At 44.6% G+C, this 22123-nt stretch overlaps 1 protein-coding gene across 1 annotated transcript in view; it reads left to right on the forward strand.

Moving 5' to 3' along the window:
• Positions 1–22123, forward strand: part of LOC126540562 (uncharacterized) — a 57254-nt gene that overhangs the window by 12032 nt on the left and 23099 nt on the right. Inside the window, exon 4 of the mRNA XM_050187399.3 lies at positions 11403–11542. Coding sequence (XP_050043356.2) covers positions 11403–11542 — 140 coding nt within the window. The remainder of the gene's footprint in view (positions 1–11402; positions 11543–22123) is intronic.

Below are 22123 nucleotides of genomic sequence, written 5' to 3' on the forward strand. Positions count from 1 at the left end.
ACTGCCTGATTTGTGATTTTACCTTGGGTTCTTAAAGTCAACCGGTCTACCGATCTTTGGTTACCTTTCACGCCGGCAAAATATCCAAATTGAAGCAAAGAATGGTAGTCGCGAACGTTAGCGCTGGTATCATTACTCCTTTCCAGATTCCACGCACCACCTCGTACTACGGCGAAGCTGTATATGACTAGGATTCCGTGAATATTTGTTCTCAGTGAATAAAAACTATCATCATCAATGGCTCATACCCCCCGTAAGCATTCATGCTTCCTTAAGCAAGCAACGAATGGAATAGTTCATAGCCCCTTAAGGCAGGGGCTACAAGCACTCAGCAAAGGGAAGCGAAGAGTGCTTAAATTCTTTCTAATGACGCATACAAGATACAAAGCAGCATGTCGAAAAGTGTCATCATCCGTGGCCCATACCCCCGTAAGCAAGCACGAAATGCAATGACTCATAGTCCCGTAAGGTTGATGGCTACACACTTGGCGTGACATAGTTGCGATGACACTATCCCTGCTGTCGTTGTCATTAATTTCAATGTGGATGTGTCGGTACCGAAAAGGGCGTGGCTTAGGCGTCCCGTGTTGCAGAGATGTCCCTTGCGTTACCACACCGATCAGGCTCAACCGACCTTCCAGCGATGAACTTGCATCGATTTGACATTATTGAGTAATGTGATTGCAATCACGGGTGAAACAATGACCACCGATCAATACAATCAATGAGTGTGCGTACCTTTCGTCACAATGACCACCCGTCAAGGCAAAAAATGAGTTCGTAGCTTTGTTCAAAATTATGTGTCACCTCCGTGTTATGTGCTCAACGGCTTCGCTGGTCAACCACCTTCATAGAGTGGAATCGTTCATGATTTTTTTTGTAGCCGCTAAGTGCTCCCTGCTTCATTATTGTCGCATTCCGCTGCCTCTTTATTTTCGGAATATCTTGATCGGTGCTTCAGAAAGTGTTTCCTTCGTTTATGTACACTCGCAGATAATTATATTACTTGACTACATGTGGGACTTCATGTTGAATTGATCGCACGTAATTACTCGTCCCTCTATTAACTATCATAATTCCACATTTCTCTGTGCTGAACTTAAGGCCTATGTTTGTCGCTGCGCTTCCACACAAAATTCACAAGTATTTCTACATTTCGTTTATTGTGCACTAGTAGCATTATGCCATTCCCATACATCAGGAAAGAGATTTGTTGCGCGCTTTGCTCATTACGAAAGATAAGATCAATAAAACCCTAATTCACTGTTTTCGAATCGTCTTTCCGTACCCTTAAAAGAAGGCGTGAGCAACACTGCAGACCAAGGGCACCCTTGCTTCAGTCCTTTATGCATTTCGATTATATCATTGCATTTACGGCCTTCCCATAGTAGTTGTACTCAGTTGTCATATGTCCCTGAGCATCTCCCCCAAATCGTCGCCTATGCGTTCCTCCTCGAGAATACCTCATAAATCCGTGTCTACTTTTTCGTAAGCTCCCTTAATATCTAGAAATGCTATCCATGAGGGTATATTTATAGTTATTTAGTTAATAGTGAGTCTTAGCTATGCACTGCGTTAGTAAATTATATTATCCTCTCCTAGCCGGCCTGGTCTTAATCCGTTCGTAGTTCCCCCCGTATATAATTTTTCTCCACACATTGCCACATTCTACTTTATGGCTTCCATTGCAGTTCTATATATCTTAGAAGTGGGACATACATATATATTACTGCCCGCTACATTCATAGCCATTTCGACGGCCACCGTCGCGTCCCCCCTGTCACCGTCGTCCCCTCTTTCCCTTTTTTGTAAGTGCCACAGTTCATGGAGCAACACCACAGCGAACAAGTAGCAAAGGCGAGATGGAAATGTGAGAGCGTTACAACCTAATGCGAGAGTAAATAAAAAAAAAGATGGACTTGGAAAGGAAATGGTATGGTGAAGGGAGTGGAGCAGCAGACAGCGTTCAGGTCTGGTGCGGCGTTGTTGCACTTTCGCGTTCTTGCGCAACCATCTCGAAACACTTGCGCGTTCTTTTGATACCATGTGAGGGAATCTTGTGAAATGCAGGCACTTCCAATAGAATATTTTATTGATTCAACTGACAAGGTAATTAGATATACGCAACACATACTGTGAGAGAGGCGTCTCTCTCTATGCTTCGAGAGCCACATTCGCTCGCACTCGTGGCGGTGAATATTCCTTCCCTCAGCCGTCACGGTGTCGATCTCACGCACGATGCCGTTTTCAGTGAGATGCCAGTGTTGTGCCTATTGGAAACGTGGCCGGAGTGTTGTATCAGGTGGACGAGTACAGCGGAATCGTGTGTGGCAGGCCTGTAAAATGGCGCGCGTGTGGCGCTGCTTCATACGCAATGGAGAAAACACGCGTGCGAACGTAGATCCTGGACTCCCAGGATGAAGGCGCTGATGCGTGTGGTGACGTGTGTGTCTTACCGGAGGGAGCACGGGATCGTGGTACCTACCGTGTAAATATCGCCGAGTGCATTTCCGTGCGATGTGGATAGGTTCATGGCTATACCGCGTGCTTTAGTGGCGATGACACTACCACTGTGGTCGTTGTCGGTGATTTCAACGGGGACGTGCCGGGACCGAAAAGGGACTGGTTTATGCGTTTCGTGTTGGAGATATATCGCTTTCGATGCCACATCGATCCGGCCCAACCGACCACCCAGCAGCGTACATAAATCGATTAGGCATTATTGATTTTTTTATTTATTTATTTATTTATTTAGTACATATTGCAGACCACATTGTGGTCCTTGCAAGAAGGGCAGACATTGAATACAAGACATATACAAGATATGTTCGTAAACATTCATAAAATATATAGACTTTACAATGATATATTGCTCACAGACGCACTTCGTGAAAAGATCAATACACAATACCTTAATCAATCCATGGTGCAAACAGAACGATGTCAAAAAAGGCAAGGGAGCTTGAGAGTCGAGTACTTGCCTTGCTCATTCAACAGCAAGGAGAACACATTCTATGCAAAATTAAAAAGACAATAAAACGTACATAAAACACAGTCACATGCTGTAAGGGTCGGCCAGCTAATTCCACTCAGAAATAGTCCGGGGAAAGAAGGAGAGCTTATAGCTGTCTGTCCTAGGATTGATAGGTGTCAGTGTATCCGGACGATGGTGTCGTGTATACCTCGTGGAGAGATGACTTACATATAGTGAAGGGTCCAGAGCCAACTGATGATTAATTAGATTATGTAAAAAATCTAGCCTGTGTTTCCGTCTTCTTTGCTCAAGCGAAGGAATGTCGTTAGCCAACATCAACTCTGACGGCGAATCCGAACTTTTGAATTGGAATAAATGAAACGAATAGATTTTCTCTGTATTCTCTCAAGTTTGTTAACATTGACTTTAGTATAGGTATCCCATGCACCGCAAGCATATTCAAGTTTTGGCCGGATATAGGTTAGGTAAGTGAGTACCTTAACGTTTGAGAGGGCATTTCTTAGTTTGTGTCGCAGACAGGTTAGCTTGCGAAAGGCAGGAGAACATGTATTGTCAATGTGGAGGTTCCAAAAAAAATTATTAGTGAACGTTACGCCAAGGTACTTGTAACTCTCACCTTGCTTTAATGGAACAGAGCCCATTTGATACGCGTACTCGATTCAGGGGATTCCCTTTATGCGTTATGCGAAGAAAGACAGTTTTATCTATGTTTGCAGCCATGCCCCATTCTTCGCACCACAAAAATATATTATTCAAGCTAGAGTTGAGTTGCTTCTGATCATCCAAGGACTTAACAGTACGAAATACAACGCAGAGATCTGCAAACAGCCTTATTCGTGTTCCAGGTTTGACGACGGTAATAATGTCATTAATATATAAAAGAAAGAGCAATGGACCCAGGAGACTGCCCTGGGGAACGCCTGAAGTGACTGGTAGATATCTCGAGTTGTGATCGTCAACTGAAACATACTGTTGGCGATTATCCAGATGATGTCCAGAAGGTTAATGTTCCTGTGAAGTTTTTGTGAATTACCATATCGAAGGCGTTACTGAAGTCCGAAAACACTGCATCAATTTGACCGTTGGCATCCAAAGCTACGGCAACTGAATCAATTATTGTTACTAATTGTGTGGTAGTGGAACAACCTATCTTGAAGACATGTTGAGCACTTGTTAGTATGGAGTGTTCATCTGAGAATTCATTAATGCGAGTTGCGATTATGCGCTCGAAAACGTTGCAGCAAGGTGACGTTAATGATATGGGGACACATTCTTTGATAATGAATTATCAAAGAATGTGTCCGCAGTTGGGAGTATGCCGACCTGTGTATACCATAGCGACCACAAGGTCATTCTTAGCGTCGTTACTAAGTGACAATGAGTGACCCGATAAAGTCTTTACCACAAGTTTTCTAACCACGACGTGTACAGCTCCGCTGGTCATTCAACTTCGCAGGCCGGAATGACCTTAATTTTTTTATATATGAATTTAATTTATGGCGCAATTCCTTATATGCATCTAAATTTGCATCTCAATTATATGGATGTATTTTTCAAACAGTATGAAAACAATTTTTGTTTTGTTTTATACGCTTATACAATGCGCAGTGACGCATTACCTTGTGTTTTTATGCCTTCTAAGGTGACCAGTGGCAATGCATTGTTGTAATTCCTTGTAATTTTGCAAGGAGAATATATGCATTGTGTGAGTTTGCTGCATTACATACCTCATTCTAGTTAGTATCTGCCATTGAAGATAAAGGGTAGCGATATACTTAAATTGTTAGTCTTGGGCACGTTAACCGCTAGGACGGCATCTTTATCTGTAATAAATTATGAAAACAATTGCAAATGATCACTGCTTTCAGATGTTAAAACTCTAGGAAGAAAACCACATTAGAAGGAAAACTTGAGTAACGAAGGACAGCGAATCCTTAAGAGAATTTTCTCGCCCTAGTGGCGAATCGATTGTGTTTATACAGCCTTGAAGTAACATGGTTACGGTTACTCTAACCTACATCGCAGAAGTCATACAGATGTTGGCATTAAAGCCTCCAAGTGAAACAATGCACGAAGTGTGGGAATGCACGAAATATGAAATGATTCGACAAATATGAAAAAAAAGTCGCTTCTGTGTGGAGGGTGGTAAGCACTTACAATAAAGGTATTCCAGTGAAGTGTAGTAACATCTCCGTAGTCTTCAGTAACAAGCGTGCATTCCGTCATGATATCAAAATAAAGCATTTCCGTCGTATACAGTGACAACCCCTCGCCCCTGTCACCTTTGCTGTGTCGTAAAATGTTTGTTTAACTTCGTAAGTGATCACCATCGCTGGTCTATACCATGTTTTTGTCAAGACCAGAACGTCGAAGCAGAAGTTATGCTTTTGTGTTTCTGCCTGAATTTCTTGAGTTTTATTTCTTAAGTTGAGCGATTTTAAGTGATTCTGTTACTTGTGGATACATAAAACATCTAAAATAACTGTCTCACCCATACTCGTCACAAATGCGCGCGTTTCTGGTGTACATGCAAGGTTAACTCACTGCATTTATTGGCATAGAAGAGAGAAAAAAAACATGGTAGTTGGAAATTGTGATATTGATGTTAAACCAGTTATTCTTTACTTTATTGAACAAATTTACCAATTGCGCATAATGTTTAAATTGTGCTACTAGGTTGATGTACTGAAGATTATGGACGAACTCGGCCAAGTGGAGCCGTTTTAAACGCATTGTAGAAACGTGGAACGTTTTCCTAGATGCTGCAACGCTGAGCCTGAAGATTAGGGCAGTATACTCTAACTGACCAGTATAGTGGAGCAATAAAAGGAAAGACTACGCGTTTTTGGCGAAGTGATGAGGGCTCATCAGCCACGCGCTGCTCCTTGTTTCAAATGTTGCACTATGTTGTGCATATGTGCTGTGAAATAGAACCGAGTGTAGTGTGACGAAATTTTTTTATTCGCCATGGCGTGAATTGGATCAATAGAACGATACATTGTCGCACACTTGTGTTCTTAAGAGAGCCACTTGCACTACGGGTGCCATATATTTTGGTCGGGCAGTAATCGTCGCTATTCTAAACTTTCTACCTCATAAAAAGTACCATTTAGACGTTCGATCATTGGATATGCATCTATTTTAAAACTCTTGTAGGTCATAAAATAATCGGCTAACAGAACGGACTTCGCATTTGCGGGCCACGTAACTAGGCTCCCGTTATATTTTAAGCCGCATAAAGTCGGCCCGCATGGTAAGCATAGTTATTTTGAATTTTTCGCCTAGACGACAGCCTTAAAAACCGAATTTTGACTGAGGGTGTAGGTAAGAGGCGACAGTGCAGAAGTTCATGCCTTGAGGTGCTATTCTGGACATCGTCATATCCCGCTGCATTGTCAACTTCTGCGATTGTGCATATTTCAGCCAATGAGAGACGCCATAGCAGCCTCCTGGTACAATCAGATCAGTCAAGATGGTGGACAATATGGCGGAAGTAATGAACGGAAATATTCTCTCTGGGATCGTCTTTAAATGTGTACAAGGCAGCCTTCAAGCCTGCGTCTTGTAGCTTGTGTGAAGTATTAAAATTAATATCATGAACTTGTAAAAGTCTTCCTAAATTGAAGGAATTATCCTGCTCCATGCCTATGGCTATAAATATACTGCTTATAGCGTAGACCCGAACATCTACCAAACAAAGATTCCTTTGATATTGCGGAAGAACATAATTTAGGCATATGCTGGTGCAAACGAGAGAGCGAGAAACCACTTTATTGACCCATAATGAAATGGAGAACATTAAGCGCCTGATGGGGTGGCTCCCTCTTCGCGGGCTCCATATGCTTCCAGGGCCGCCTGGCGCCTGTGGATCAGTCGGAGCTGGTCTTTCAGGGCGAAATTGGATAGCATGATCTCCCATCACTCGTAAAGGGTGGGATAGTAGGGGGGTTAGTTACGGGTATAGATGGGGAGTGGTCTTTGGAAAAATTGCACTCTCCTATGACGTGCTGAAGGGTGCCTAGTGAAATGCAGTGAGGACATGTGTTCTTGTATCCTTCTGGGTATATTCTGTCCTGAAGCCAGGGGTGGGGAAAGGATCCTGCCTGAATTTGCCGGTATATTGTTTGTTCGGCTCTGGTCAAGGAGTGGTGGGGGTGCGGAAATGTCTTGCTACCGTCCCTGTAATACTTGACTGTATATATAAACGAAAAGAAAGGGGGTTAGCCAAGGGGCCCGATTTTTATTACTCATATCATAAGAAACCAACACTGACACTAAGGCCAATATAGGGGAAATTACTTGTGCTTAATAACTGAAATAAAGAAACTATAAATAAATGAAAATAAAACAGGACGAGAAAAAACTTGCCGCAGTTGGGGAACCATCCCACAACCATCGCATTTCACTTGCGATGCTCTACCAATTGATCTACCTTGGTGCCGTTTCCCCATCCACTTTCTTAGGTATTTATGATTCCAAGTAGAACCCTGGGAGTGTCAGCCCGCGCCACCACTCACAGACCTAGGCGGTGGATGTGGAACATCCTTTCTGAGAGCGCGAGAGCGGGATCACGAGAGCGGGATCTTTTTGAGTGAAAGCAACTGGTCGATAAACCCACACATGCTACCTCAAGGCATCAATGAAGGCACCGTTTCCCCATGCACAAGTGGATGGGGAAACGGGGCCGTTGTTGCTCAATTGGTAGAGCATCGCACGTGAAATGCGAAGGTTGAGAGATCGTTCCCAACCTGAGGCAAGTTGTTTTTTCATCCACTTTCATTTACATTAATTGATCGTTTCTTTTTTCTCATTTATTAAGCACAAGTAATTACGGCAATGTTGGCTTTCGTGCCAGTGTTGGCTTCTTACGATTTGACTATATCTATGTAACTGGTGATGGGTTACCATCCACTTGTCGCCTCCTCGATGGCCCGGTAGTTCAGCGCTCGGGCCTGTTGATGAGCATATTTGTTTCCCTCAACTGAGGAGTGGGCCGGGACCCAAACTAGTTCGCTTGTTTGATTAGGAGGCGTAGCTTTTCCGAAGATATTTAGTGCCGTAAGGGAGACCCAGCCAGATCTTTAATTCTTGTATGCAGCTTGCAGGAGTGCGAGGGCTATCGCCGCTTTCACTGCTTGATCCGAAGACGGAGTGTTGATTGATGCACAGGTGGGGGACCAGCTTGTGTAGCCCAGTGGCCACGGCTGTTGCCCTGGGGAGCGTTTGGGCGGAGAGGCGTCTCTGTATAGGACAGTGTTGTCTTCCTGCAGGGTGCTGGAGATGGCTTTTGCCCGGGCGTCGCGTCGTTCGGCGTGCCTTGTGAGGTTCATGTTGCGTGGTAGTGGTTTGCATTCCAGCTTCCACAGCCTACAGGGACGAATGCCCATGGTGTGGGGCAACACCAACCCTATACCACATTACGTGGGAGTGCACAACACAACATAGAACACCCAGACACGAACACAACGAGGGAGCAATGCGAGGCACTGCTGTCCAGCTCGGCCCTCGACGACCAGCTCAAGCTGATTAAGAGAGCTAAGAAGATGGCAAGAGCCAGCGGAGCCCTGGACTAAGGGTCCCGACCATTAGCGGTTTTTCTGATTATTCTTTTAATAAAGTTTATCTATCTATCTATCTATCTATCTATCTATCTATCTATCTATCTATCTATCTATCTATCTATCTATCTATCTATCTATCTATCTATCTATCTATCTATCTATCTATCTATCTATCTATCTATCTATCTATCTATCTATCTATCTATCTATCTATCTATCTATCTATCTATCTATCTATCTATCTATCTATCTATCTATCTATCTATCTATCTATCTATCTATCTATCTATCTATCTATCTATCTATCTATCTATCTATCTATCTATCTATCTATCTATCTATCTATCTATCTATCTATCTATCTATCTATCTATCTATCTATCTATCTATCTATCTATCTATCTATCTATCTATCTATCTATCTATCTATCTATCTATCTATCTATCTATCTATCTATCTATCTATCTATCTATCTATCTCAGTCCATATTTCGGGTAATAGGCCCTGACGGGTGTAGTGTGATTCTTGCCATCCGATCTTGCGGACGACGTTTCTGCCCGCTTTGGTCTGGCTAAGGCGTACGAGCTCGACTACTGTGTTGTGGACTGCCATTTGAAGTAATTTTGTCATGGATGGATTTATGGGAATACCCAGGGCCTGCTTCGTGGCTTTCCTGATTATTGCTTCAAGTTGTAAGATGTCCTTCTTGAGGAGTTGCAAGTACGGCGCTGCGTAGACGATTCGTGAGGTAACAAAGCCCTGAACGAGGTGGAAGTTGTACAATTTTTTCAGACTCCTCCACCTGTTGCAGACTCCTCTGATCATGTTCAAGATCCGCCAACACCCTGGCTCTCTTGGAGCAAAATTTGTAGCCCTATATTGAGGGAGGCGCATTGCAATCTCCTAATATTAATAGGGGTCGGCGGCCGGCCTCTTCCTTGCTGGCGACTAATGTGCCATCTATGTCCAGGCCCTTCTTGGAGGGCTGACAGTATGCGCTGAGTCTAAAGATGTTGTTTTTGCTTCCTATGCCTGTGTTGTGAGGTTCTAAGAGAACGTGTTCACAACCTCTCTTGCTGGTCATGTGCTGCGTCGCAGCTATGTTGCTTCGGAATAGGACCGCTGGGTTTTTCTCATTGGGATCTTTGTATCTGGTATACCCCGGGAGTTTGGATCGCGAGTTCGTTTCTTGTATTGCAAGGATATCCGGTTCGTTTTCCGCATTATCTATGTCTTGCTGTAATTCCCTTATTTTGTCCTCGATTCCTCGACAGTTCCATTGGGCTGAGGTCATTGTATCTGCCTTCCTATTTTTACGCCTGTCCGCAATACTGGCTCAGGTTTGTAGTCGTAAGACTACTTCCCATACATGGTTTCCCCCACGGGGCTCCCTTTTTGGCTTTCTGAAACAACGTACAGATTCGCTTTGTGTGTCTACTCGTCACCTGCCCACCCCCGCTCCAAGCGCGTATGTACGGGAGTTGAGCATAATACCATGCCCCTCAGAGCCGACTAAGTATTAAGCCTTCAAATGGCCATCCTATTCAGCCAAGGTGGCACAAAACTGCAACTATATATTTTTAACAATTAGCATATACCACTTATTCCTTAGCCTTGATGGAGAGTAAATTGAGCCTAATGGCAGCAAGTACGCTATTCCATATAATAACCTGGCTAGCTAATTTATTCCCTTTCGTGTTAAAAGTAGTTGTTGCTATATCCCATCTGTCCATTAGAACTTTAAAAGGATCTATTCAAAATATCGGCCTTTCAGAAAATGCCTTGACACGGTATGAAAAGAACATGCGAACACAACAAAGCGCAACCGAGTGCACCAGGCATGAATGCTGCTTCTTGCTGCATTCGCTCCACCTTGCCGATTCCTGGCAAAATCTCTTTTATTTTCTCTCTCTCGCATCATGTTGTAACGCACTCACATTTTTCTCTAGCATTTGCTGCTTGTTCTTGGTGGTGTTGCTTCGTGCACTGCCGCGCTGATAAAACTAAGGAGAGGAGATTACAGCAACGGTAACGCGATGGTGGCCGTGGAAGTTGCTATGAATGTGTCGGGGAGAAAGGAGCAGGTCCGATGATAGCGACGTGTGTGGGAGGGGGGAGGAGAGCGAGAACTGTGATATGCTGTGATAAACGTTTTTGGTGTCATTTTTGACAGTGATTCTGACAGGTTAAGCTGCCCATCAGGCCGCTTAACCCTCGGTCACGATTAACACCGCGTTTAAGGGCCGCCTATATGAGAATTGTTTTGCTGATATGAAGTGCCGGCTACATGCAGGGTGTTATCTAAGACTTCCTTGAGAGTGTAGGCTCGCTCTTGGCTCGAGGCATGCCGCTAGGGTGGATTGAACAGTGCTGATTGTACGCGCAAGTAAATACAATTGTTTTTCGTTGCTTCAGTTTCGCTGTTCCTCAGAGTAGTGGCCGTTGTGGAACTTATTAGTGAAGTGAAAAACAATCACATTAATACATTAGTGACTCTGGTTCTCACTACAGCTATGTAAATGATAATGCGGATAACTATATAGGCGTTGCACAACCAGCCTTTCGATATTAAGACTGGGAGCTTCAGGGAAATATTCAGTCAAATTTGAGGATATTGCCTTTTACACATCACTATAGACTTCTGGGATAGAAATTTCAACTCTATGTTTTTACCAAAAGGAACACATTGATATAGCACGAGGATTTAAGATGAAGTAATAAACCATTAGTTAAATGTCACTGCAACAACGTATGCGTACATCAGACTAGACATCTATAGTGCTATAGACAATTACTCATTCGGATGTATCAGTTACAAAACAGACCTATTATTCCCCATATTTAGGGAAAGTGACGCTGCGGAACGCTGCGAAGAGGACCTAGCTAGTTGCATCGACTCTGATCCATCTCTAAAAGCCATACAGACGCAATATACTACAATCCGTCGAGACGCCTGCGGGAACAGTACCTTCAATATGTCCAAAAGTAAGTCCATGTTGTATCCTCGAGATCACGTTGTCGAGTACACCTGGACGTGAGTTTGCAATTGCTAGGCAGACAGCGGCATGCAGGCAGACAGCCGGGCATGTCATGAGACAGGCATTTGAGGAATCACCTGCCGTTTGTACGAAGGTGCGAGTAAGAGCGGGTGCGAGAGATAAAATATGAGGGCTTTTGCTACTTGAATATAAGACTTTGCCTAAGCACTGCGGTCATTATTTTGTCATTTTCTATCCATTTTTCTCTAGGCGTTCCGGCATGGCGCAGTGAGGTTGACTTTGTTTAGGCTCCAAAGCTGGTTGCCGGTACGGTGAACCAGGAGCAGCAGTGGGTAATGATGCCCCATTTGGTGATCGTTATGTCGAAAGGCACGTAGGAGGAGCGTGAAACCCGGAAGTTTAATGTACCTCGGACCGTCTCTCTCGCGCCTGGGGTGCTCTGGCTGAGTCAGTCATGTCGGATTATACCTTTCTCCTGGCTTACGGCACTCTACTTTCAAAATAACATCACCGATTTTCCAGGGTGAGTAGTAGAGGGCCGTAGTAGAGACCGGCTCTGCTCTCCTGGAGCAGTATGCGCGCTCATGACAGGCTTCTCGTATACTGCTCTCTGACTTTTCAAAAGCATTTTAATGGTCCACTGTACGTGACATAAAACTTCTGCAAAAAGATGCGCAAAAATCAGTAGCGAGAATCAGCGGAGCAAGCGAAACGGCAGTGAAGCAGGAAGCAGGTACGTCCGAGGTCTCTTTAGCCTGGCATGAGCAACGGTTCTGCTCCAGGAGAGTAGAGCCGGTCTCAGCTACGACCTTTACTGCTCCTCGTGAAAAATCAGTGATGTTATTGTCAAGGTAGAGCGGTGTAAGGCGCGAGAAAGGTGTAATCTAGCATGATTCACTCAGGACGAGCGGCCCAGGTGCGAGAAGGTCTGTGCGACGTGTCTTTACTTTCTGGGATTCGCGAACGTCCGACGTAGCTTTAGTCAGAGGCCTCATCAAATGGTGCGTCAGTGGCCACTGCTTCACCTGGTTCACCGCGCCGGCAGCCAGTGTCGGAACAAAAACGAACTCGCGCATAGGCATGGCCAGCGCGCAACCCCACTCCGTAATGCCGGCACGCTTAAGGACAAACGCATACAAAACGATAAAATAAACTTGTCCTCCGTGGTACGTAGGAAAAGACAGATATTCAAGGATCGAAAACACTATTTTTCTCCCCAGCACCCGCTCTTTCACGCGCCTGAGCACAAACGTTTGTCAATTCCTGAAATCGCACGCGCCTTTGTGCTGCCTAGCAATTGTAAACACGCCACCGGGATACCTGATACACGTGCTATAATATAACATAGCACTGCGCTTTTTTTTAAGCACATGTAAAATAACACAATGATCTGTGACAAAACAATTCACTTCACAGCTTTCGCAACTTGCGCATTCTCAAGTCAATTTCTCCAAAATTCTTCAAATTTATTGAATGAAAAAATCAAGACCAACATGTTACTGCTTAATATTTTGCTAGAGATTTCGATCCGCAATTTCAAAAGTGATACTCTGCAGTAATAAATGCATGACCGCTTAACAGAAATTCAAGAACTAGTGATCCTACTTCCTTGCAAAATTTTATTAGAGTTTCTGGTAATATCGTCTCACACTGCACACAAGAGGCAAGCTTTTAATAAACTGGTAACCTGAATTTCAATCTATTTTTAGCACATTTTCAGGCCAGACATCACGAATGTCGTTTAAAATAAGCGCGCACTAATGCTCGGCTCTTTAGTGCAGCAATTGCGCCACGTGCAATAAGGTGAGTAGCAAACAAATTAGTCAAGAAATAATAATTAGCTCACTGGATATTACACTCTGGAGCGCAAGTAATGCGCGCCTCTTCGGGTATTAGACTGCTCTTGTACATGCCGAATGGCGCTATGTGCTCCAAGCAACTTAAAAGTAGTATGACGGAACTAAAAGAAAGAAAAGAAAACAATTGCCCAGAACCCGTTTCACGATGACTGTCTACGGCACTACGTTTGGCATTGAATCAATATAGCGACGTAACGTATCGCCACCACTGAAACTAGTTATGTACGAGGCGTGTACTACAGCGGAACTTCGATGCCAACTTAGGTCACTGTGTATATGGCAGTAGGTGTCTTCCACACTTCAATGAACATCTTTGAGGCCAACACCAACACACATTGTTGCGTATTCCTAAAAACGGCCGTCGTACCCGTATTGAAAAGCGTTTACGTGCTATTAATACTCGGTGCGATCTAGCACCACCGCTACGAAGCCTGAGCGTGGCCTCAGAATCAGAATCAGAATCAGAATCGGTTTTTATTGAGATCGTTAGAATGATTACAAGTTGTTAATATTCAGGAGGAGGTCCCGGAGTCAAAGACTGCAATGGGACCTCCTTTACAAAGTAAACGTAATAAAACAAAAGTACAGCAGTTTTCAACAAATCGTTAACATAGAAAAATTACAGGTTTTAGTATGAATACCATGGTTGAAGAATTACATATGCATAAATGTCATGAAAAAGAGCTCTGTAACACAATCTCGTTGACAACTGATAAAGTAACTGCGTAGATGACGTTACGAACACAGTAGAATTAGTTAACTCGAATATATATGTGAGGCAGAAACAGAAACGTAACTGTATGGCATTGAAAATGAAATGAAGGCACCCTGAAAGAATGGTTGTGAGTATGGACTAGGCATCAGTATTCGACAGAATGTAATCTTTTAGTTGTTTCTTGAATTCGTGAATTTGAAGTGTTTTTATGTTTTTATGTGCATTGCGCTCTGCATTGCGCTCTGCAAATGCATTGCGCTCTGGTGCGTGCCAACACTTCGAAACGCGGCATGCGGCAACCGGACCAACCAGCAACCTCTCGTGCGTCTTTCTGGACACACTGCACCATCTAATGGCACCGTCGCGAAGTCCGCGCTCGGCCTACAAGACGCGAAGCGTGGCCCACCGCTGTCTTAGAGCGCAAAGAATTGTTCCTCGCTTGCCGCACACCCGGTGCAGCCTACCCAGTGGACCAAATTTGCTAGGTTCACTGAAGAACGGCACATACCCAGTGCATTTGTGGCTCGCCTTGGTAATGCGTAAACGTAAAATACGTTCATAGAAAATCGGAATATACCCGATGCATCTGTAGCACATCCGGCTAAAGCGTCGGGCTGCTGTGCTTTAAGGACCTTTGTGATGTGGGTTCGATTTCGTTCGGCATAGGAGAACTTTAAGGTATCTTTTTCTTCATTGTAGAGCAGCAGACTTATAGTGGCTCATAACTATTTACAGAAGCTGGATTCAGATATCACATTGAAGAGCGGGACACTCTGACTGTCACATACGCAATAATCGAACTTCGCCTCAAAGAAGTTGAGTGAAGACTAACACAGACATAGTGACATATACCCAGGGCTCTGAGTCGGCGTGAAAGATTTTCTTCGAAACAGCAGCACCTACCCAGTCGCACATGTACGGCAATTCATGTCGGCACGAAAGAGGTTCGTTGAAGAGCGGCGCAAATAAACTCATTGTCACGTGCTCAATGACCCAACTTGTTCGGACGGTTCGTTTAAAACCTTGTTCACCCAACTCACCAGCCAGATGCGCTATCCATTCGAACCCGCACTACCAAGTGACTCAGGCAGGCGGGAATGTGGCTAGACAGAAGCATAGATACAAACATAGCCCTTGGAAAGTGTGTGATGCGCCCGAGGAATACTAACCCATTAAAAGGGGGCACGTAAACACTTTTCAATATGGGTACGACGGCCGTTTTTAAGAAGACGCAACAATGTGGGTTGAAATTCGCATCAAAACCGTTCATTGAAGAGTGGAAGACAACTACTGCCATATACACAGGGACCTAAGTTGGCATCAAAGTGGTTCAGGGAAGACCAGCATCTACCGAGTGGGAAATACCCACAGATCCAGACACGCCTCCCTCCATGGTAATGAACGGACTAATGCGGTAGCCCGAGAGCTCGCTAACCGGGTGTAATTGGAAGAGCTGTCCAACCCAGACGACGCACCGACAGAACCACTGAACTACACTGAAACTCTACAATATTACAGAAGTAGCAGGAGACGCTTCCCTCCAGTACATAATTCCCATAACCTAGATGATGCCGTCACGTGGCGACTGCTTCAAACTAATTCATTTCCCTGTCTCCTTTATCTTCACCTCTTCCACCCCACACAATATCCCTCATAATGTCCCCTTTGTGGAGCAAAGCCCACAGTATATCATGGCACCTGGCAGTGCCCACACCCTCCGGGTTACTACCCTATTCCTTCACCTTAACCTTCCTCCTGGGAGACTGCGCTGGTGAGCTTACACCCGCCAGAGCAGCGACGGCTGATCCGGCGGGCACCTGGAGTGGCGCGAGCCAATGGTGCCCTGGACTAAAGGCTCCACCCAACAAGGAAGTCACCCCATGTCATTGCAAATAAAAGTTTTCTTTCTCGCTCTCTCTCTCTCTCTCCCTAAGAATTTCTGCCAGCACCGGTACCCACAGTGACCCATGTCTGCGTGGAAGAGGTTTGTTAAAGAGCGGCACGCTTGAACCCATTGCCTTATAATCACTGCCCCTAGTTGGTTCTATGGTTGCTTTCGAACCCTGTTCCCTCAACATTGCAGCCCGATACACTACTGATTCGAGCACGGATCCAGATAGCCGAAAAAGACAGATAGAAACATATAAACATAGGTCGATTGTTGGCCTGCCGAGAGAGCGTGAACTACCCTAAAAATGCTAACGCAATAAAAGCATCCTTACGTGCACGTGATCAATTTGAGCTAGTTTCTGTGAAAGAATTAGTTAGTTGCTTCACATATTTCATCTATCTATCTATCTATCTATCTATCTATCTATCTATCTATCTATCTATCTATCTATCTATCTATCTATCTATCTATCTATCTATCTATCTATCTATCTATCTATCTATCTATCTATCTATCTATCTATCTATCTATCTATCTATCTATCTATCTATCTATCTATCTATCCTTTTACACCAACCTATTGGCTCAAGCAATCTAAGAGCTTGGACTACTAAGTACTCATGGATCAGATACCATCATTGTCATGCTTTCTACACCGAGAGTGTCGAATAGTTGTCTAATTGTATTGGTCACCACGTATGTAGTCGTGGTCGTGATGCCGTCATCGCCACTGCATGGTCGTTTCAGGTTTGCATCCGACTCTCGTAATGCCCACGTCACGTCAACGTCGGCATACAGCCGCCATATATTCGTTGTCATACCATCGTCACGATACCGTTGCGCTCATTCCATCCTTGCCACCTTTGTCAATTTCGACATCTGACTGTCATCATGCCGTCCTCGTCACGAAGTCGTCGTCATACATTGTAGTCATGCCAGTCGTCATCACGCCGTCGTGTTACTATCGCCATCAATTCAGTAACGTCATCACATTGTCATGCCATGGTAGCCATATAACCTTCGTCATTTCACCGGTGTCAATCCCTTCTTCATTCTACCGTAATTATCCGGTCAGCATTCAATCGTGATAGTGCCCCAATTGTCAAGCAATTGTCTTCATGGCGTCGTCCTCAGACAGTCACTATAATGCGTCTATTGAGATTCCGTCGTTATAGTCATGCCGTCAGGGTCGTGCCGTCATCGTCATTCCATCTTCGTCATTTGGTTGTCACGATGTCGTCGTCACGCTGTAATCCTGACATCATCAGCATCATTTAGCAATTGCCATCTGATTCTCGTCATGCTATCGTCGTCATACAGGCTTCAGGATACAGTTGTCGTCGTCATTAGCCCTCGTGCACCTATCGTTATGCGATTGTCCTAGCATTGTCATGCCTTCGTCTTCATTATGTCGTGCCATCGTCGTGTTGCTGTCGCGTTGGCTCCCTCGTCATCATTCTAATTCTCACCTCGACATCCTGCTCTCGTCATGCCGTCGTCGTTACGCCATCTTCCTCACGCATTCATCTGATATACCACTGTCGTGATGTGAGTCGTCGTCACGCAGTCTTTTTACAGTCACCATCACTTCAGTAACGTCATCGCATTGTGGTCGTGCCTTCGTCATAGCTTGAGCTTCATCCTCTGGCTGTCCTCATGTCGTGGTCGTCACGGTGGCGTCATTACACCATCGTCTCAAATTGTCGTCACATCCGCTTTGTCGTTCCATTCACATCATTCCTTATTCACCATTCCATTGTCACTTCGCCGGCAACATAGAGTCATCGTCATGCAACCATGCTTACGGGAGACCTTAGTAAGCGAGTGCCATAGCAAAGTGGGACGATGCCGAAGTATGTTGTATATACCGGAAGCAAATGGAATAACCGAAGCAACTGAGAATAAGCACTCAGATGGCAAATAAAGGTGACTTCAGAAATAACCGCGTGTCGCTACATTCCTGGAATGGTAATCGCGTTGCCATCCACAGCCATCGTGAGATTATTTCTGCTGTAATTTTATGCCATCACCTTCATTGCGTCGGTGTTATATATTTGCCGTCATGCATTGCATTTCATACCATCGCCGTGATGCCGCTGTGGCCATTCAATCGTCATTATTTGTAGCATAGTCATCGTGGCCCTGTGGTTGTCACGCCGTCCACGTAAGCTGTCGTGGTCACACCGTCGTCACGATACAGTCGACGTCATGCTGTCGTGGTGCCACCGCGATCATTTCAGATATGTCAGCCTATTGTGATGTTGACCTGGTCCTAGCGCCTTCGTCGCTTCATTAAAGTCATTTCTTCTTCATCAATAAATCGTGATAATGCCGCAACAGTCATGTCTTCGTCATCAATGCATCGCCGCCATCATTTGATCTCATACTGTCGTTCTGATGCCGCCTTAGTCATTCCATTTTTGTCATTTCGATTTTGTCAGATTCTCGTCATACAACCGTCGTTGCACCATCGTCGTCATCACATTGCCCTTATGCGGTCGTCGTCCCGCTGTAACCATTATACCGTCGTCATTATTTCAGAGTTATTGGTTATCGCATTGTCATCATGCCATTGCCGTTCATGCCACCACGATCGTTCCATGGATGCCATTCCTCTTCTGTCAATGTTTCGTCCTCACTGCTTCTGTCGGAACTCTAGTGTCAAGCTTGGCAGTGTGCTACGTCAAGAGAACGGAGACGAGGCGTCACATACAAATAAATGTGCAAGACTTATCTTGTGAACCAAGAGCCAAAATACAGGCAAGAAATATGGCAAGAAGCACAGTTCGCAGAAAACAGAACATCTACTAGCTCATGTGTCATAACAACACGACAAACATGAAGGAACAGCGCAAGAATCTAGCAACGAGCTTACAGTTCCAGCGTCTTTCATGCAGCGATGTCGGTTCAGCAGTAGAGCTTGGCGCTGTGGCTCCTGCGGATGTAGCGGTTTGGTCCATCGTAAGTGTCATCGGCAGCGGCTGCGACCATCGGAGATAGAGATCACGGCAGAAGTTGGAGCCCCTGCGTCCCAGGGTCCACTGTGTAAGGGACGTCAGGAAGATGCGTGTTTCGTCCCCTCCCGCGTCCCTCGGTTCTGGCTTCTGCTTTGGGGGCTTAGGTCAATATCGGGTGGTATTTTCTTTGTTGAGCTTGTTATTTTACGTTACTCTCTTTTTTTCTCTCTCTCCTTTTTCTTATGTATTCTTGAGTTAGCCTTGCTTGATGTCTGTATCATCACTTGGCTACGGGGCTTCTGCTTGCTCAGCCTCGGTCGCTCCTGAGGAGCTGCCACTTGAGTTTTTTTTTTTTCGCAGTGGAGCCGTCAACGTTCTTGTGGCCATGGTGCCTATCGACGGCGGTATGATCAGTATAAAAAACCCAAAGACGATTCAGGTGGCATTTCAGAAGGCTTCAGCTCACTTCTGCCATATCACTGAGGTCCACCAGTTCGGCAGGAGGGGTATATTACGCTGCTCACCAGACCAGACTCGGGTCAATGAACTACTCAATTGTTCGACATTCGCTTCCCATCCTGTGAGCTGTTTGGTAGCGCCACATCTCGCATGCTCTAAATGCATTCTATGAGGGGTGACGTCAGTTTAGCTCCTGAAAATATTTTAGGCATGTTCTTGGTGAGGGAAGTCATCTCCGTTTTGCGGTGTAGCCGAGTTATTAACAATAGGAAGATTCCAACAGAGGCCGTCACAGTTACACTTGATGGGACGATGCGGCCGACAGAAATTAAGGTATGGCCCCAAATTTACAAGGTGGAAGCTTTGGCTCCACGCATTCTGCAATATAACAAATGTTGGAGATTTGGTCACAGCGTCAGCTGCTGCTGATCTACTTCCCGCTTATCACAGATTTCTCAGATGTACACAATTTTAGTGATTGTTCGTCCAATAAAAAGAAATGCCTCTGCGGTGGTGGTCACCCGACCAACTACTCGAATTGTCCTGCAAGATCACATGAAATTCAAGTTATAGTAGCATAATCGAAAGGAGACGTTGCTCACGCCGTGATGCTGTTGCTGAGGTCCAGCGAGATCTAAGGGATATGCAGGAGTGACAGCCCGTGAGCAAATGGTTACAGCCTCAGCACTTTCCGACTGTATTGCGATAGCGGTCGAAAAGGCCTTGTCAAAAGCTACGCAACGCCTAACATCAAGCCTGTCGGAAACTCTAGCTCAAGCGTTGGCATCACAAAGGATTCAGCTTTTCAGCTCTTTAGCGAGTTCTAATGCTAGCTCGCAGATTCTTACTCATACCCTAACATCCAACGCTGAACAAGTAATGGTTCCTTTATCAGTTATTGTAGAAAACGCAGAAAATGTAAGGCCATCAACTTCAACTCAGCAGACCGACAACGGATGCTTCTCTTGATCAGTGTCGGAAAACAACCAGGATGTACAAATAGATCGCCCGACGCTTAAACGCACAAGATCACCTTACGATAATTCATCGATCTCTGTCTCGCACTCAAAAACAAAGAACGTTTGTGCAAGATAGCATTTTCAAGTCAGATTCCAATCCCAATTCTTCCAGCTCTGTCCCTCAGTCAAACCCCACAAAGCACGGTAAAGACAGCCTTTCGCAGTAAGGTTTTTAATGGACAGTATTTTAGAGCAAGCAGTTTTTAAAGTAGGTAATAATTCTTCATAGGTTATTTAAAGGTATTACAGTGGAACTGTTGTTCCATTATTTCTGCAGCTACCGATGTAATTTATTTTTGTTCATAACTTTCTGCCCACATTATTCTTTTGTAGGAGACTTGGCTTTCCAACGGCCAGGATTTTCATAGAAGAAATTATCGTCTATTTCGATGAGACCGTCCATCGCGACGCGGAGGACTTGCTTTCTTGATAATAACTAAGATATCCTACCAGTATATGTGTACTGGTAGGGTATCACACACTACGGAGTGTGAGATACTAGCAATAGATGTAACTAGTCCTGATTGTTCCCCATTTTCCTCAGTTAATACATATTTTCCCGCAGGTGTTCAAAATAATCTTTTCCTTGATACCGTTGTCAAATCTTGTACGAAGTAAATTGTGATAGCCGGAGACTTTAATTCGTATCATGTATCTTGGGGTATCAAAACGGACTCATGTGGAAAGCAAGGGTCGGACTGGGCAATTAATCAAAATGTTTGTTCCTTAAACACGAAAGTAGCTACGTAGTACCAAGTAGCTACGAAAGTAGATTTCCGTAACTTCGTGGTCTACTGTCGACTCAGCCTCAAATAGTGACCATCTATCTATTAGATTTGATATTTTATGCCCTGTTCTTGCCCTAGAGTCTCCGGCGCGGACTTTTGTCAATTACCAGAAGTTTCAGAGTGTCTTGAAAACCGTCCTGAACTCCCAGATAACGGTTCCCAATGGCATCAAAGCCATGCGGACTTGCTCTGTATTCAAAAGTTCCTTTAAAAAGTCTCAATTTAATGTTAACGTTAGTAAAAGTACTACCTCTCACTGGTGGAATTCGGAGTGCACGCAGCATTATAGACAACGAAAAGCCGCGTGGAAGAAATTACTTTACAATGGATGTCCGAGTAAGTGGAGCGATTATAAATTCACAGCTGCTGCGTTCAAGAGAACAGTCTCGAATACCAAATACGAGTATGACGAAAAACATCATGACTTGTTCTAAGCCCAGCAACAAAAAAGCTCTATTCAGATTCCTCCGATACAGAAACTTCATAAGGAGAGTAGCGAATATTGAGTCAATAATTTCTTCACTACGCGAGATATCTCATTCTTTAGAATTCATAGGAAAGGGCTTAGCGCCACGCTGAACATCACGTTTGCCGAATGGACCATTAAGGCCTCTCATCGGAGATGACTTTCTGGAAGTCACAGTGACAGGTCCTTAGATCTCTACCTGCCTCAGTTCCAGGTCCTGATGGCATTTCCAATGACATGCTAAAAAATGTTGTTTGCAATGTCTTCTGACGACTTTCTGAACACAGTGAATTACGCTCTAAAAAATGCAAGCATTTTGCCAAAATGAGGACAACCAAAATTATTCCGCTGCTTAAAGAACAGGGAGCTGGCTACAATCATGGAAAGATTAGACCTATCTCTGTTACTCAAAT

The sequence above is a fragment of the Dermacentor andersoni genome, chromosome 2 (assembly GCF_023375885.2).
Source record: "Dermacentor andersoni chromosome 2, qqDerAnde1_hic_scaffold, whole genome shotgun sequence".
Classification (NCBI taxonomy): domain Eukaryota; kingdom Metazoa; phylum Arthropoda; class Arachnida; order Ixodida; family Ixodidae; genus Dermacentor; species Dermacentor andersoni.